The sequence below is a fragment of the Elgaria multicarinata genome, chromosome 2 (assembly GCF_023053635.1).
Source record: "Elgaria multicarinata webbii isolate HBS135686 ecotype San Diego chromosome 2, rElgMul1.1.pri, whole genome shotgun sequence".
Taxonomy (NCBI): domain Eukaryota; kingdom Metazoa; phylum Chordata; class Lepidosauria; order Squamata; family Anguidae; genus Elgaria; species Elgaria multicarinata.
Window position 1 is genome coordinate 81023642 of NC_086172.1, and position 17109 is coordinate 81040750.

Sequence of the window (17109 nt, forward strand, 5' to 3'; positions counted from 1 at the left end):
AGCCCTATATTTGACAGCCAAGCTGTCACCTTTCTTTATTTCAAGGAACAACTCCTTATTTAGAGGGTTCCACCCTTTAAAGGCAGCTTAGAAATAATTTAAATAATTTAATAATTTGAATCATTTGAATAATAATTTTAATAAATTTATGGACTTTATTTGTGAGAAGATACATCGTGGTTGCAAAAATCAACTTTAATACATTACAAGGGTGGTTTATCTCATTTTCTGAGCTGGCTATATGTCAACCTTTGTATCATCCTGCTTTTCTTGATGTTCAACCATATTTCATACAGGTGAGTGAATAAATTTCACAAAGAACTTTGCCTACATGAGCAGGACCCTCAGAACAGGACATGTTTTAATAAGAAAGAAACTACTGTACACACTTTCAGCCCTGTTTTCACTGCAGTTTCCTACTGTGAAAGAGACTAGCCACTGTTTAGATCTTTAAGCTCTTTTCATAATGATATTTCCCTGACAGAAGTATTAGCAGCAGAAGATAGAATTCTGTAGGCAGAAGGAAGGAAGGAAGGAAGGAAGGAAGGAAGGAAGGAAGGAAGGAAGGAAGATTTGCCTGCACCCATTCTTAGATAAGACATCCAGAGACAAAAAAGATATTAAAAATGTGAATGATTTAATTTACCTTAACTGTGAATGCACACGTCCAGAAGCAAATGTCTGGAGGCTGATCAGTTTATTATTTGTTTACTACAAGATTTCTAAAGCCCAAACCTTTGACTATGGTAATTCTCACATGTGAGACTTTCAGACAAGCATTTTATCCCACACTCGCAACTACCCAGTCACTGAACTTTGCGGGTCATTTTGACACCGCAATGATCGTGCTGTGTATCTCCTGCTTCATTTCCTAGCTTTTGCATTTTAAAATAAGCCACAGAAAATCTGACTTCTTTGAAATAAGTCAGGATTTGTTGGAATTCGCTGCTGTGTGCAGGAAAGTTCTGCTATAAAGGGTGCTTTCCCCATTGTTCTGTAGGAGCCACGTAGTTTCTACACACTCCCCCATATAATTTGAACTTGTCCTCAATGCAGAAGTGAAGCAGGGAGCAAAGCAATGGTACGTGACAGTAAGGAAATGGAATCTCCCCCGCCCCCCAATCTAATGATCCTCTTTAAATCATTGGGAATTACTTTCAGGTAAACTTGCATAGGGTAGATATGCACATTTAGCAAATGCTGCAGCAATATCTGGCAGTGAGACCAGATCTACACCTTGTGTCAAATCATTATGAATGTGGAATAAAAGGCAGGGAACAACACTATGAAAGTGGTATATGGAATGTGGATTGTGCCACAACAATTATCAGGTCACTTCAGTAGTAGTGTAGATCTAGCCTGAGCAGAGAGGGATCCAGCTTATAAAATGGAGTCTGAGTGGGGACAGCCATCACACATACACACACGCCCCGGGGAATGGTGCTACATCAAAGGCATAGTGTTATTTCCATCAGGCCATTCTTAAGAAAGCTGCTGCTGCTGCTTATTGCAGCTCTATTGTTTATTGAAGTGGCAGCAATACCTTCAGAACAGTTAAAAGAAAGGCTAACTACAGCCTTATGTCACCTTGTATCTTTTAGGTAATACAAATCTCCAAAATAAATTGAGAAATTTTGCCTCCTCTAAAAGTCTCCAAATATCCCCCTTTTCTTGTGGAGGAAAATGGATGGATGGGGATTTTTATCTCAGCCTTACAATGCTGATCTATCTAGGATTACAACATGTTCTGAATACGTTTGCACTACAACTGAAAGATCAGGTTTGTGTTCCTAAACCCAGCATTGTTCCTAGATGGCCAGGTGGATGCTTTGGCTAAAAGCATCTTTGCTCAGTTTCTAGCCTGAGGGCTTTACTACTTGAGTGCTTCTTTTGCTGCTTTCCCACTTCATAACCTCTAGGTGGTGCTGTGGTATAGCGGAATAGCACAAATATACAAGTGGAAATTTGTTTTCTTTCGCTTTCATGAATAATACAGCATTTCCCCTGCTTTAAAAACACAAGTGAAACTAGAGGGTCATTGTCTTTAAGCTCCATCATACCAGGGGTTAACACGCTCCCTAAATTTGCTTCAAAAGAGGAAGTACACAACAAGCATGAGCCCCATTGAGTCCGCTGTTCTAATGGCGTTGCTTCTCCTGCACACATCAGGAGAGAGCAGCAATTCTGAGTTTAAAAAAAGATCAAACTTAATGAGTTTTTTTTTGTCATACAAGGAAGGCCAGAACGGGTGGAAGGCGTGAGGGAGGCAGACAACGTCATGTGAGGGACCTGAGCAAACTCTGTGAGTGCCCAGTAATGAGCATGCAATAAAACGCTCATTGGATGGAGCTTTAAAGAACCCATAAAAATGTGAGTACACAATAAATGTCTCATGTGGAAAAGCTCTGTCTCATTAGTTGGGTTGGTCCTCCACAAAATATTTCTAGGCCAGAAGATTATGTAGAACAATAAATGGGTAACATACATTGCTATGGCCACATTACACAGATCTTACAACTGCACTGGATGCCAGTTTGATTCAGGGCACAATTCAAAATGTCAGTGATTACCTTTAAAGCTGTAAAATAGCTTGCGTCCAGAATACTGTATAGGTCACATTCTCCAATATCAGCCTGCCCATCCCCTGAGATGTGGTAGAAGAAGTCACTTCTCTGTATCCTGACTATTATGAAAGCATGACTGGAACAAGAGAAAGGGCTTCATTGTGGGATACTTTGCCCCATGAGGCTCATTCCTCCTTATTCTTGTTCATTTAACTTTATTCTTGTTAAGGATGGGTGAGAGTAAAGTTTTCAATGTATATTTCCAATGGAAAGTTGCAAATAGTTTATGCAGTTAGGTATATGGATCGCACTCTAAACAGAATCTGCCCTAAGCCACCTCACTTCCTTTTTACACATACTTAGAGCTCTACTTTCATTTCTTATTGTCAAGCTGAGAACGAGCACATAAGCATAAGACTGTAAGTACTTTGTTTATTCACTTCACTACTGAACAACCAGAAGCCATCTAAAGAGCAGGAGGCAGTGTACGGAAGGCTTGAATCTGGTGGTTGAGAAATGTACCACTCGTGGAGGATTACTGCTCCTGAGCATTCCCATTGACTATAATGGAATGGTTAACTGAAAACAGATCAGAGCTCCAATGGGTAATCTAATGGTGCAAAGAGACAGAGCTGTTCCAAAATTCAGAGTGGGGAAGCACCTCATCCCAGCTCCCATTGAAGCAGGTCATCAAAATGGTACCAGCCGTCAGCGGTTTATCGCCAGGTCTTTGAGAGGTGTTGCCTCCAGGTATCCACACTGATAACTCTACTTCCTGAAATCTTCAAATGAAGTGGTACAGGACTGGAAGGATCCTGAAACTGTTTATAGTCAGATATATTGGCCTGTAAGGGCCTCCTAAAAGAGCATTCAGACCAATCCCACACCCATAACAATATGATTGTTGTACTTGCTGGGGCAGGAACTACAGACACTGATTTCTGTTGCTTGTTTTGTGGACGGCTTTGCTTTGTTTGCATGGCTGCAGATCCACTGAGAATGGCTAATACGACAGTGGAGTTTCCTCCAAATTGTGCCAACATAATCCAAGCAGGCCTGGGGTTCCCTAACACTAACGCGCAATATGTACAACATGAAGGTCAGCAGCATGGAAACTCCAACAACACACCTGAGCAGAGCCCTTATGTTAGGGCATTGGGGAAGTGCATTAAAATAGAGACCAAGACTCTGGGAGTAAGTATGTTTGGTATCGACTCAAGTTCCAGTCCATCATTATTTCAATGGTACGCCTGCAAGAATAGCGTCAGTGTGGGAAATAATAATCTGATCAACAGGGGCTGGATCCAAATGGTAGCATCGACAAAACGATAATCGAGATAACTTTCTGATCTGATGTAGAAGCTTGGGCTAATTGGCTGCCTGATTCACTCGCTGGGGTAATTAAATGGTCAGGTGCACTAGAAGCATGATAGTTTGGCTCATTTTAGATGTAAAACTAAACCACAGTTTAGCACAATGTGAATGAGCAGAAGTTAGAATCAGGCTCATATGCTTTTTTCTCCCTTCTCCTTCTTCAGAGCAGCTCCAAAGAGGAGATTGAAAATTTTCACTTCTTGTTAAACTAACCAGAAGTGTGATTAGTTGGAACTATGGTTTGTTGAAACAAGCCAGGATCAAGCCATTGTTTATATTCCTGGCTTGTTATCAAATCATAGCTTACATCAACCACACTTTCACCAGTTTGAATTAACAGTAAACTAGGGTGACCATATTTGGGAAACCAAAAAAGAGGACACCTAGTGTGTGTGTGGGGAAGCAGCTTTCTGAGTCCTACAGAAAGTACGTTATTCCCCCGCCACCTTAAAGAACCCGATTGGAGTGGAAAGGATTTCATTCTGCACCACCACCATCCACTCCAATTGGGGCCTTTTCTATAATGTCCAAGAATGACCCACTTTCCCCTTTAAGACCTCAATTGGAGCTCGGGGTGAGGGGAATGATGTGCCTCAAGAAAGCATGTCATTCCCTCCTGCCATGCTAATGGCAGCCTTAAAGGGGAAGGTGTGTCATTCCAGGACATTATTGAAAATTATAGAAAATCCCCCGACACCATGGAAAGAACAAAAACCAGGACAAATCCGGGGAAATCCTGACAGTTGGTCACCCTAAATAAACTCCAGATAGTTTGAAAACACCCACTCCTTCTTATACTCTCATCCTCATAGCTATGTGGGAGGAAGAGATGGAGAGGGAAGTGGGTAAATGTTGCACCACAACACTGACTTTTGCTTATTCACGTAACTCTATAATGTAATCTTATGTCTAAAACTGTAAACCCAAACAGATTAAGCTAGCCACTAGCTACAAACCTGAAATGTGGTGTACACATAGCCCAAAACACTTCTCTAGTAAGTGTTGTATCCAAAAAGAGGCAAGGTAAAAGTATAAATATAAGTCCTTTATTTAAAGTATGCCTTGCAAGGCCGGCAGCATAGCCGTATGCCTGACTAAGCCTTCTCAAAGCTATCCCCAATTTCCCCTTATAGATTGCCCAGCCTCCAGCTGGATCTAATCCTTGCTCTCTTAAAGATACACTACTATACCATCTCCACAGTAAGGTGTCAAAGATTGCTAAGCCCTCCTGCTGTGTAGTGAGGCTACAGAGACTCGAGGTGCAAGCAGGATATAACACTATGAAAGATCCATCCTTGACTCCTGGTTAGTCTTGGGGAATTTCCTCCCACACTTCCCTTTCTTGGCTGGGCTTCTTCTAGGTCTGCCACCAAAATCAGAATCAGAATCTGTAAACCAAATTAGAGAGCATGGGCCCAATCCTGACATCATGCTTGTAGATGGACACAGATAGGAGAACTGTTCTCCACAATAATAATAATAATAATAATAATAATAATAATAATAATAATAATAACAACAACAACAACTCGGTTTATTACTAGTTAAATCAGAACATGTCATATCGCCAATGCTGTCATCGAAAAGATCAGAGAGTCCAATCCTTCCCCAATGCCCAAGTGAGCCTTCAAGCCCCTCCCTTTCCATTATTGCCTCCACAACCCCCATTACCCCTACATCAAATCTGCCCATGAACCTACAAACTCCATCAGATCTACTCACCTGCCGCTAGCTCTAGTTTTGGCAGGAGATTTCTCCACCTCCACCCACTCCAGCACCTTCCCCCCAAGGGCTACTGAATTTCTCTTCTGCTGCTCCCAGACTGTGGAATGGCCTGCCGGAGGAGACTCGTCAGCTTAATAATCTTTTAGCATTTAAGAAGGCTAAAAAGACCAATCTCTTCTGGCAGGCCTATCCAGTGAAATTTTAGGATGTTTTTAGGATGTTTTAATAATGTATACTATATTTTTAATTCAGTTTAATGTATTTTATATTATTGTTCCCCACCTTGATCCAAATGGAGAGGGGGGTAAGAATTATTATTATTATTATTATTATTATTATTATTATTATTCTGCCTGGAAAACTACATTTCCTAAATCTACTTTCATGATTCCTCAGGGATTTGAATCCAGGTCAGCCCAGTCAAATGTCTGTTCTCTCACTGATAGAAGTGTCCCCTTATTTTGATAACAATATACAGTCTTCTCTCCCCAGACTTCCCCCTGCCCCCAAAATATAACGCAATAGATATAATGATATTTTTTAAAAGGGACTGTGTGGAGAAAGGCTTGAAAGGAGCAAGATGACTTTGCACCAGGGGGGGAAACAGGGCTGATACAGGATCTCTTATATGCAGCCTAGTGACAGGAGAAGTGCTAATATCATGATTAAACAGTCTTGAAAAGGGCACGTGCTTGGTGAGTTCTGGATGAAGAAAAGTTTCTGTTTAGGTTTTGTATTGAGCAAAGTCTAAATAACCTTGCTGGATTTCTCTTCATTTTTAAGTGGTGCTAGAAACTCATGCATTTCAAGGTCTGAGTGAATTGCTTTCTCCTCTGTGTGAATTTTCCCTCGACAGGCCATACAGATCATAAATGGATTGGTACATTTTGGTTTTGGAGCTATTCAAGCTGTTCTTAGCTACAGACACTACGTGACGATGTTCATTCTTAAAGGGTATCCATTCTGGAGCGGTCTGTTTGTAAGTACTGAATGGTTTGCCTTACAACAGCCAATATGCTTTGGTGTCTGATCATTTTGAATTTAGACGTTGAAAAATTTAAACGTCTAATATTCAAATTCCTGATCAGCTGGTAACTCTGCATAAGAGTACTAATGGCTAGTAAATAAACCACTATCTCTGTCATCTTCCATTGGATTTCTGAAAAGTAGAATAGAAATAAGATTATTGTGAAAATGAAGGATATTAAGTAATGTTGTTTGCCCTGAGGCTGAAGACTGGGCATTTCAGATATATATAAACTCAGTTCTTAAGAATCCATCTCCCTCTTGCATAACACACTAAAACAGGCATAAGCAACCTGGTGCTCACCAGATATTTTGGACTACAATTCTCATAATGCCTAACCTTCAATCAATCAATCAATCAATCAATCAATCAATCAATCAATCACTTTATTATGGTCCAAGACGAGCACAACATTAATCCAGCAACAACAACCATACAAAGTAGTGCAGATCCTTAGTTCCCAGCTCCCAGAGATTTAACAGTCCTCCAAGGTTAATAGGTTATGACGTGTCCTCATAGCCAAGTGGCAGAATTTAGCAACCTTATAAGTAATTGAGGGGTTTCTATTGGCAAGGAGAAACTTGGTATAAAATGCTTCAGTGTTACCTGGAAAGTCCTGTAGTAGAGGATGGATTAAACCTGACCGGGCCTCTGAGTAGAACGAGCAGTGTAAAAGCACGTGAGAGGATGTCTCTATCTCAACTGAATCACATGGGCATAACCTTTGGGGGACTGGAATTCCTTGATATATGCCTTATTATTATTATTATTATTATTATTATTATTATTATTATTATTATTATTATTTATATAGCACCATCAATGTACATGGTGCTGTACAGAGTAAAACAGTAAATAGCAAGGCCCTGCCGCATAGGCTTACAATCTAATAAAATCATAGTAAAACAATAAGGAGGGGAAGAGAATGCCAACAGGCACAGGGTAGGGTAAGCAGGCACAGGGTAGGGTAAAACTAACAGTATAAAGTCCGCACAACATCAAGTTTTAAAAGCTTTAGGAAAAAGAAAAGTTTTTAGTTGAGCTTTAAAAGCTGCGATTGAACTTGTAGTTCTCAAATGTTCTGGAAGAGCGTTCCAGGCGTAAGGGGCAGCAGAAGAAAATGGACGAAGCCGAGCAAGGGAAGTAGAGGCCCTTGGGCAGGCGAGAAACATGGCATCAGAGGAGCGAAGAGCACGAGCGGGGCAATAGTGTGAGATGAGAGAGGAGAGATAGGAAGGAGCTAGACCATGAAAAGCTTTGAAGGTTAACAGGAGAAGTTTATATTGGATTCTGAAGTGAATTGGAAGCCAATGAAGAGATTTCAGAAGCGGAGTAACATGGTACTTGGAAGGGAGAGCATTATAGCGAGCCCTAGTAAATGCCCACCTGTATTTATAATATGTAAGGGAGCTCAGATAGGCCGTGGGGCCACCGCCCTGTATATCTTGGGGAGAGCGGTAAATATATAGGATTTGACTTAGATCATTCTGCAGTTCAATATCCCATATATTGAGGAGGGCTTTCTCCGCTGTGGCACCCCGGTTGTGGAATGAGCTCCCCAGAGAGGTCCGCCTGGCGCCTACACTGTATTCCTTTCGTCACCAGCTGAAGACCTTTTTATTCACTCAGTATTTTAACACTTAATTTTAACTTAAATTTAAATTATACTGTTTTAACTCTGTATTTTAACCTTATATCAATTTTGCTGCGTGGTTTTATCCTGGTTGTGCTTTTTATATTGTATTTTGTATTTGTATTTTTAACTTGTTGGTTGTTTTATGATGATTTTAATTTTTGTGAACCGCCCAGAGAGCTTCGGCTATTGGGCGGTATAAAAATGTAATAAATAAATAAAATAAATAAATAAATATATGCTGCTTAACAAGGTCTTTGGCTTTTTCTAAACCTATGGTTAGTAGATGTTCTGTAGAGAGCCCATATGTGCATAATTTCTCTTTGATAATGTTCCACCATTCATAATGCCTAATCATTGGCCATGCTGGCTGGAACTTATGGGAATGGTAGTCCAAATCATCACAAATTCAAACATAGATTATCAAACATAATGGATTCATGGCTTCTGAATGCAATTCTACTTGAGTGAGAGGAAGAACTGTAGGGTAGTCAGTAGGCAAATACTGTTCTGTGTTGGAGCTTCTCTACCTTTTTTAAAAAAATTGCAGTGCCTTACTGTGACTTTCTGCATCCATGTTCCGATTGGTGCCATTACATGGGTGGCCATATGGTTTGAAAATGAATACTTCCTTTGTCTGCCTGCTCAATGTGCTCAACAAACATTAATGAGACAGTGCCATCTGGTGGCGTAATTATAGTGCAATGCTGAGATTACACAATGGGAGATGGTGCAATTTCCCAGATATTCGCACATTATCTCTGGGTTTATTTAAACCCACAATTTCCAGGGGATAGTGCCCTGGATGCTGACGACATCGTATTATGAAACTGCAAACCTCTGTGAGCTTGCTATAAATTGCTCATGTAGAGAACCTCTTGGTCTTCACAGGGAAAAAATAACCTATTTTTCAACAACAACCACATAGCTTCCAGGTGTTTGTTTGTTGGTTTAGTATAGGGAAATTTCCTTTAAATTTTAAATGAATTACAATTGTATGTACTTCTTTCCTCCCTTTCCTTTTTGACAGTACATTGCTTCAGGATCTTTGTCTGTGTCCACTGAAAATCACTTGAACACCAACTTGGTGAGATATATACTTTTTGCTCTAATTCTATAATGCTGGAGATGCCCTCAAATGAACATCTTCCTCCGTATTACATCCCAGGCAATTTCCATAGTCAATACCCTGCCGATGTGCATTTGCTCTAAGTCAAAGATGTCTGTATGACTGGTGCTTAGCAAAGTCTACAACCAACTGAGTGCTGAAGGCAGCCATGTGCTCATCAAGTCCCACTTGCTGCTCCCATTAAAATTCGCCCTTGACCAGAGCAAGTGCTGTCTCAAAGTAAGAGCTTCCTTGAGTAATCAAAGAAGTAGTGACAGCTTTGTGCTAGCCAATAAGACCCTGCCCCAGCATCCTGCGTTTGGGGCTCAGATAGGTGACTGGGAATTCACTAGCCCCATTCTGATGTTCCCTTGATCATATGGGAGCCACTCTGCTGCAGCTCTTTCCTAAAACTTGAAAGAAATATCAAAAGCCCCAAATCATGTGAGATGAGTTGACAATATGTCTCCTGTTTCAACATCAGCACTGCCCCATTTCCTGGAGGGGTGACAGAGTATAGGGAGGAACCCTTCTGTGATCTCCCTCCATGAAATGTTGGACTTCCCACATTACTTTTGTGGTGTGGGAAAGAGCCACACTACACTACTTTAAATGCTGTGAAAGCCATGTCAGAAGAGGCCCACTTTTCCAGAGACTGGTATTACAAAATCAAATCAAGCATACTATAGCTATTTGTTTGATTGATTTATGGTGACCATCTGTCTGGTTTCTCCCAGACAGCTCCAGAAATAGGGGGGCCAAACCAGGGTCCGGGGGGGATTTTTATTATTTTATAATTATCCGGAAAAGTTGTGCCTCGATCTGAGCTTTGTCACTGCCATGGAAACAGGCCTCTCCAGCCCCTCCCAATGCATATCCAGGCTACTTCTGGGTCATCACTATGGCGATGACCCAGAAGGAGCCTGGATGCCCATGTGGGAGGTGCTGGGAAGGCTTGGAAGTGTGGAAACAGGCACCCCCAGGCTCTCCCAGGGTCCATCTGGGCTTCTTCTGGGTTGTCACAATGGCGATGACCCAGAAGAAGCCCGGATTGCCACATGGGAGAAGCTGGAGAGACCCATTCGGGGGTTGTTTTTATCACACCGCTTTTCCTGCACAAAACAGGAAATGGCAGCACATTCTGATTTTTTTTTTTTAAAAAAAAAAAGTCAGAAGGGGTCTATTTTGTGATTAAAAAAAAAAAAAAGCAAGAGGGACCGGGAGGCATGTGGAAGGTGGACGTCGTCGTCTAAAGGACAAGCAAAAACCGTGAGTAGGCAGTAGTGAGCGTGCTGGCCTTCAAGCTATATTTACTTCTCCAACAGAGGAAACTGAGACCCAAGGAGAAAGGACAGGATACAGCACACTGCTGTGTGATTTACAAATTCCTCCACTGAGCCCTGAGATGCTTTAGATTTGCCTTTGGATATAAATTTTGACTGAGAAAAACTTCAATGCAGCTTCTTACCAAGCATGTGTTTTGCCTCACACTGAGTGGGTGTGGCATGTTTGTTGTTGTTGTTGTAGTTGTTTAAACTGGCTAGTTTGTCTTTAAGGAGCTCTGTATTCTCTCTGTACCTCTAGGTGGTCTGAATCTTTCTTTCTCTGTTTCAGGTGAATTGGAGTGTGGGAATGAACATCACAAGCGCTGCAATGGCATCAGTTGGAATCTTGGCATATATATTAGAGCTGGCCTTATATCCATCACTTACTCATTCATTTGGAGAAACTTCATCAAAAGTAAAGTGAACCAATTTCACAAAGAATGTTGATTACATTGGGAAATGATATGCATGAAAGGGAAAGACACATATACAGCCTTGAGCTTCGCTTGCTACTTCCCTGCAGCCGTTCCTGCTGCCAAAGAGACTAGCCACTGCTTAATTTGAAAAGTGTCTTATCTCTTTGTCAATGGGTAGAAAAAATATCAAGCAATTCTCAGACTGCGCACATCGTTCTCCAACACATGCGTGGCCCTACTTTGCATTTTGGTTCATGTCATTAGAAGCCTGGCTATCTGGCAAACATTGGAGCCTAGGCAAACATTTCTGAACACCCCATCCACCACATGTTTTCCTTCATTCAATAAATAGCCAATAGATGAGCCCCCATTCGCCATCAAATCTGTTCCTATTCTTCCACCATTACAACCTTTAAAAACCTTTGGGAAATGGTGTCCTCCTGAAAACTTAAGAAATGCAACAAAAGCCAGAAGATTTTTCATGTGTCATAAAAAAACATGAATGAGGCTCAAAGGCCATTTTTAGCCTTATGTGTTGATATGTATTGATTTAAAGTATCCTTGCCTATCAAACTGTTTTAAATAAGAGGTCTCCTTTGTTTTGCAACATTGCAAAGCAGGAACACGTTAAGAACGCTCTGCCAAGGCTATAATGACTATCACATCTTTTATAATTGTACATATTAAAAGAAGAAATTCTATGTAGAGCACACTATGTAGAGCACTCCAAGCTCTTCTAAAGATTTTTTTTTTTTACTATTTTCATGAGAACAGAGCTATGGAGGTACTTATTAGAGCAATTCTTTATGTTCTTGCGTTGCACACATGAATCAATATGCCTGTTTCTATATGTGTTCGATCTACATCTAGGCTCTGGAGTCTGTAGGTACGGGTCTTAGCATCCTGCTCCTCTTGTTCAGCTCACTGGAGTTCTGCATCACTGTTTTGATAGCGCATTTTGGGACTCAGGTGAGCTACTGTACCAATAGCACAGTAAGCATTTTGTGTTTTTCTCAGCGTTTAAGCAAATCAGGGGAGGCTGGCGGAGAATACATTCTGATTTAGTTACAACCAGCCAGAACTCTGAAGGAGCTATCCAAGGTGCTGAACCCTATTCCCAAAATGGCTTTATCACCTTAATAGTTCCTTTAGACTTCTGGCTAGTTGTAACTAAAACCCAGTTTGAATCTCCACCCCACTGCAATTGGAGCTACCGGCCTTTCCTGCATATTATGTTTAAAAACCACAACAGAAAACTACATGGAGGGGAAGTTTCACTTCTGCACACAAATAAATATGAGTAACAAACATCTTCAGTCCCGTCTTGCACACTGTCTTGTACATCTAACATCTGGAACCAGCAATGAAAAGGAATGTGATTGCCCTCATTGCAGTTACTCAATCATATGGTATCATTCTAAACAGACAGTTACTATGTTATGAAACATCCAAGAAATCAAAACAATTAAATCGTTTGCTAAAGACTGGTGAGGAAGCAATCCTATCTCCCCTAGAATTATATCTGTCAATATCCAAGTTGTCTCTAGCCCCCATAAAGACAATGAGTGCCAGATGTGTCTTTTGCTTGCCATCTCTTAAGAACATAAGTGGAGCCATACTTGATAAAACCAAGGATCTGTCTAGTCCAGCATTCTGTTCTCACAGCGGCCAACCAGCTGTTGACCAGAGACCCATGAGCAGTTGCTGCAACAACACCCTCCTGCCCATGTTCCCCAGTGACTGATGTATATAAGCTTACTGCCTCTGATAAATAGACATATTCAGTTAGCTTTGTCATCTCTGCAACCTTCCAGTCTTTACATAACCATTCTTTCAATGACGGGATAACATTATTCCTCCATTTTCTGGCAACCAACATCCTATCAGCAATCAATAGATTTTGAACTATTTGTTTAGCAATGAGAACTATCTGTTCAGCCACATAACCAAACAAGACTATTAGAGGGTCACAAGACATAGAAACATATGTAATTAATGATATTTCACATACAACTTCTTTCCAAAAACTAATTAATTAAAGGGCATTCCCACCAAATATGCATAAAATTAGTCTTTGTCATTTCTGCATTGCTATAGCAGTATTTTGGAATATAATGTGGCCCCTGATTTGACGTCAGCTCATCTGCGCCACAAGGCCTCGGATTCCCGCATTGGCGTTCCTTCTCGGCATCTGCACGGGAAGGAGCGCCAATATGGAGTTGTCACCGCCACCACCACCATAGGAGAATTCAGGCTTGCTCAGTACAACACTCCTAATTTTAGTTCAAACACTTCTTTGGAGGGCAACATCTTTGCAGTTCCTAGCATAGCCTCCCACTAGACCCAAGGAAGAGCACGACTGGGAGAAAATACTGGAGAGTTGGAGGAAACACTGCAGGTTTTCTCAGCTTTGGTGCTCTGGTTGCTTCAAAGCAGGGGTGATTTGCCATATGCCTTCTCTCTCTCCAGCAGAGAAGGTGCCTTTGCCTCTCCATTTGTTTAATGTAGCATTCCCCTCGTACAAGAGTACTAAGCAAAAAATAAGAATGTGAAACTGTGGCAATGATAATTTTGCAGTGCCAATAGTAACATATCAAGGGATTGTTCAGGTGGGAAAAAAGGCTAGACCTACACCAAGCAGGATATGACACTTTGAAAATGGTTCGAAAACTGCATACGGTGTGTGTCCTGGGCCCCAACAGATCACTACTGTTATAAGCCGTTTTAAAGTAGTAGTGTGGATCCTTCCTTCGATACAACAGTCCATAGAGAAAAAGACCTTTTGGGCAAATGTGCTGGTTACAGAGTGCCTGTCTTGGTAAAGAACACAGTATGCTGCTTTAGACTGTTGCGGGCTATTGGTCCATCTCGGCTACTATTGTGTAATCACTCTACTCTGGCTGGCAGTGGCTTAGCAAGACCTCAGGGAGAGAGATCTTTTCCAGCCCTGTTATGTATAATCTAACTGGAGATAAAACCTGAGACTTGTGCCTGCAAAGCATGTTCTTTTCCAATGGAGTATAGTCCCTCCCCTTAGCTACTAGATGCTAGATATATGTAGTATGTCATCCATTAGACCCTCTATACTGCTGGGAGCATGCACAACTTTTCAAGTAGAACACGTCAGTATAATTACATAATGGGATAGCATATTTAAAGGGACTAAGCGGGCACAAGCTCTTATAAAAAAGAAGAAAAGCCAGGGGTGGGGGAGAGAACCTATGTATTTCTCCAGCATGGCTGATGCTTAATCCTCAAAGGGGGGGGATTTAATTACAGCAAAACGCATAGATGGATCCTTTCCCTTACCATTCTGGCAGATAGTTCACTGGTAGAGTTCTGCTTGAAATTATCGCTTAGATGATGATGTGGAGATGTGGAAGCACCGAGCAATGTCATCACGATGCTGCCAATGATGTTGATTATGACAATAAAAATATTTGTTTGTTTCAGGCCCTTGCTGATGTGCCCCACAATGCCACTGAACATAATATAAATCCCACTGGAGGCAATCCTGCTCATCCAATCTATGGAAATATTTCTCCCCATACAGAAGTTTAATAAAGAGCCTGAACAATTACGGGAGATGTCATGCCAGCAATGTTGACAATCCCGCAATCTCAATTTTTTCTCTTGATATTTGCAGATATTTCTATCCTTCAGAACTATGCGCTAGGGCTGCAACTTTTTGTATATGATAAGGCAAGGCAAGTAGCTAGAAGAAAGCATCTTTTCAGTGGTAGTGCTCTGTCTGAGGAACACACACCGCAAAGAAGCTCACCTGGCACCTACACAATGGACCTTTAGGCATCAGAAGATCTTTTATTCTCCCAGACATTTTAAGTACTGTTTTGTGCTTTTAGATATTTTGCACTGCTTTATTTTTGCTGACAGTTTTACTTGGTTTTATTAGAAGCTACCTTGATTTTACCCCTTTGCCCTGGTTTTGTCCTATTGGTGTCATATGCTCTTTTCTAACCATTGTTTTATTGTTATTTTTTATTCCATGTTTTAATTTTCTGGAAATTCCCAGATATTATTAGGTGATCTAATACTGTAAGCAACCAAATAAATACTTTTTAAAAAAATTAAAAGCCAATGAGTAGAGCTTTAAAATGTGACATTCCATGGATGTATATAGCATGGAGCCCAGATCACAAATGATTCATTTTAGTCCCTGCTGCAATCCTCCCCACTTCCATTCTAAGCTTTTCAAATGCAAGGTATGGCAGAATGGAGATTCCATAGGCATTGTTTCCTTCATTAGGTGCTTAAGCTGTGTCTGGGCCCACCAGGAATCACAGGAAATATAGTTCCCATGGTGGCTACCATCCCTGGGGGCTGCTGCACTTGCATACTAGATGCCCTACCGCCTTCCATAGGGTGTGTGCAGAAGGTAGATCTCCAGATTTTTTGGTCTGCTACTCCCAACATTCCTGACCATTTACTATGCTGACAGGGGCTTCTAGGAATTGAAGTCCTCAGTCTCTGTAGATCTTGTCACACTGTGAATATTGTTTTGTTCTATTATGGACTCCCACACTGGTAATACTTTACTTATGGTTTGTGTGTTTTTAATTACAGTAGCTGTGTGAGTGATTTGGTGAATACTGATGCCAGCTTACCTAATTCTTTTGTTGAATATTGTGATTTATTTTGTAATATTTCTATATTGGCTGCATCTAAAAAGAACATTCCTGTTCCTTGCCATCTCATCCAGTCTCTTTTAACTCTTTTCTCAAGTTGGATTTTACTCAATATTCTTACCTATGAATCCCACCAAATGTAGTTAATCCCACAATAGGGGGAATATTGTGTAGTAGTAAAAGTATGACCATCAATCAAACTCTAAAACCACGCCCACTGACAGGTACTCCTCCCCCTTTAGAACCGGATGTCCCACCCTAGCTGGAAGTCCCACCACCGGAAAGAGAGGTCACCTGTCGGGGATCACATGACCCAGCGGGACCCCTCTGGACCAATAGGAAGGGGTTTTAGAGCCCTAACCCATACGGGGGTGCAGAAATCCCCCCTAAACTGGTATTTCCACCTGGATTGGCCCAGTGGTGTCATGTGACCCCTCTAGGAACTCGCCAGGCTATCCTGGACCAATAGGAAGGGGTTTTAGAGCCCTAACCCATACGGGGGTGCAGAAATCCCCCTAGATTGGTATTTCCACCCGGATTGGCCCTGTAGGGCGCACATGGTCCTGTAAGGCCACCCCTTCGCTCTAGGTGGTGTTTTACAAGTATTTGCTTCAAAATTGGCATGATCTTGGTGGAAGCTCTCAGGGTGCCCACTTATAGGTCTGTATCTGGAAAAATCCCTGAGATATTTCCATTTATGTAAATAAGGGTGGGGGGATATTTTTTTATAATTCTCCCCAAATCATCAGGGAATACTTGAATTTGCTTCAAACTTGGCATGAAAGTGGATCTAGGTGAAAGCTGGGATGGTGCCCATTTTCAAGTTTGTATCTGGAAAAATTATAGATATATTGGCATTTCTGAAAATGGGGTGTTTTTTTTTTACATATTCGCCAAAAATCACTGGGTGCTCAGATTTGCTTCAAGCTGGGCATGAATGTGGATACATGGATAAGCTCTCATGGTGCTGATTTTGAGGTTTCTAACATTAAAAGTAAAAAAGTTATAGGCATTTGATTTTCAATGCAAGTCTGTGGGGGGGGGGGGAACACTGAGCTCCAATTTAGATCCGGAGCCACGCAGCGGAGCGATGTGGGGCGAGGCGGACCCGATCTGGAAGTTGTGGATCGGGATACAGAGTGGATCGTGGGATTGGTGTACAGCCCTAGAAATAAGCAGCAGCAGCAGCCTTCTTGAGAATGGCCAGATCATGGAAACAACACTCTGCCTTGATGTAGCATCATTCTTTGGGGCTTTCTTGTCCATTAGTCCATTCTCAGGAAGACAGCTG

At 41.4% G+C, this 17109-nt stretch overlaps 1 protein-coding gene across 2 annotated transcripts; it reads left to right on the forward strand.

The window, feature by feature from the left end:
• The first annotated feature begins 3529 nt into the window (after positions 1–3529).
• LOC134392559 (membrane-spanning 4-domains subfamily A member 8-like) lies at positions 3530–15414 on the forward strand. 2 transcript variants are annotated; one of them, XM_063116979.1, is made up of 6 exons: positions 3530–3758; positions 6520–6642; positions 9354–9410; positions 11046–11171; positions 12043–12141; positions 14626–15414. In XM_063116979.1, the coding sequence occupies exons 1-6, from the start codon at positions 3543–3545 to the stop codon at positions 14731–14733; spliced, it is 729 nt and encodes a 242-aa protein (XP_062973049.1). In that variant the 5' UTR covers positions 3530–3542; the 3' UTR covers positions 14734–15414. The 2 variants fall into 2 exon arrangements, with proteins under 2 accessions (XP_062973049.1, XP_062973050.1); XM_063116980.1 differs by lacking the exon at positions 6520–6642.
• The last annotated feature ends 1695 nt before the right edge of the window (positions 15415–17109 follow it).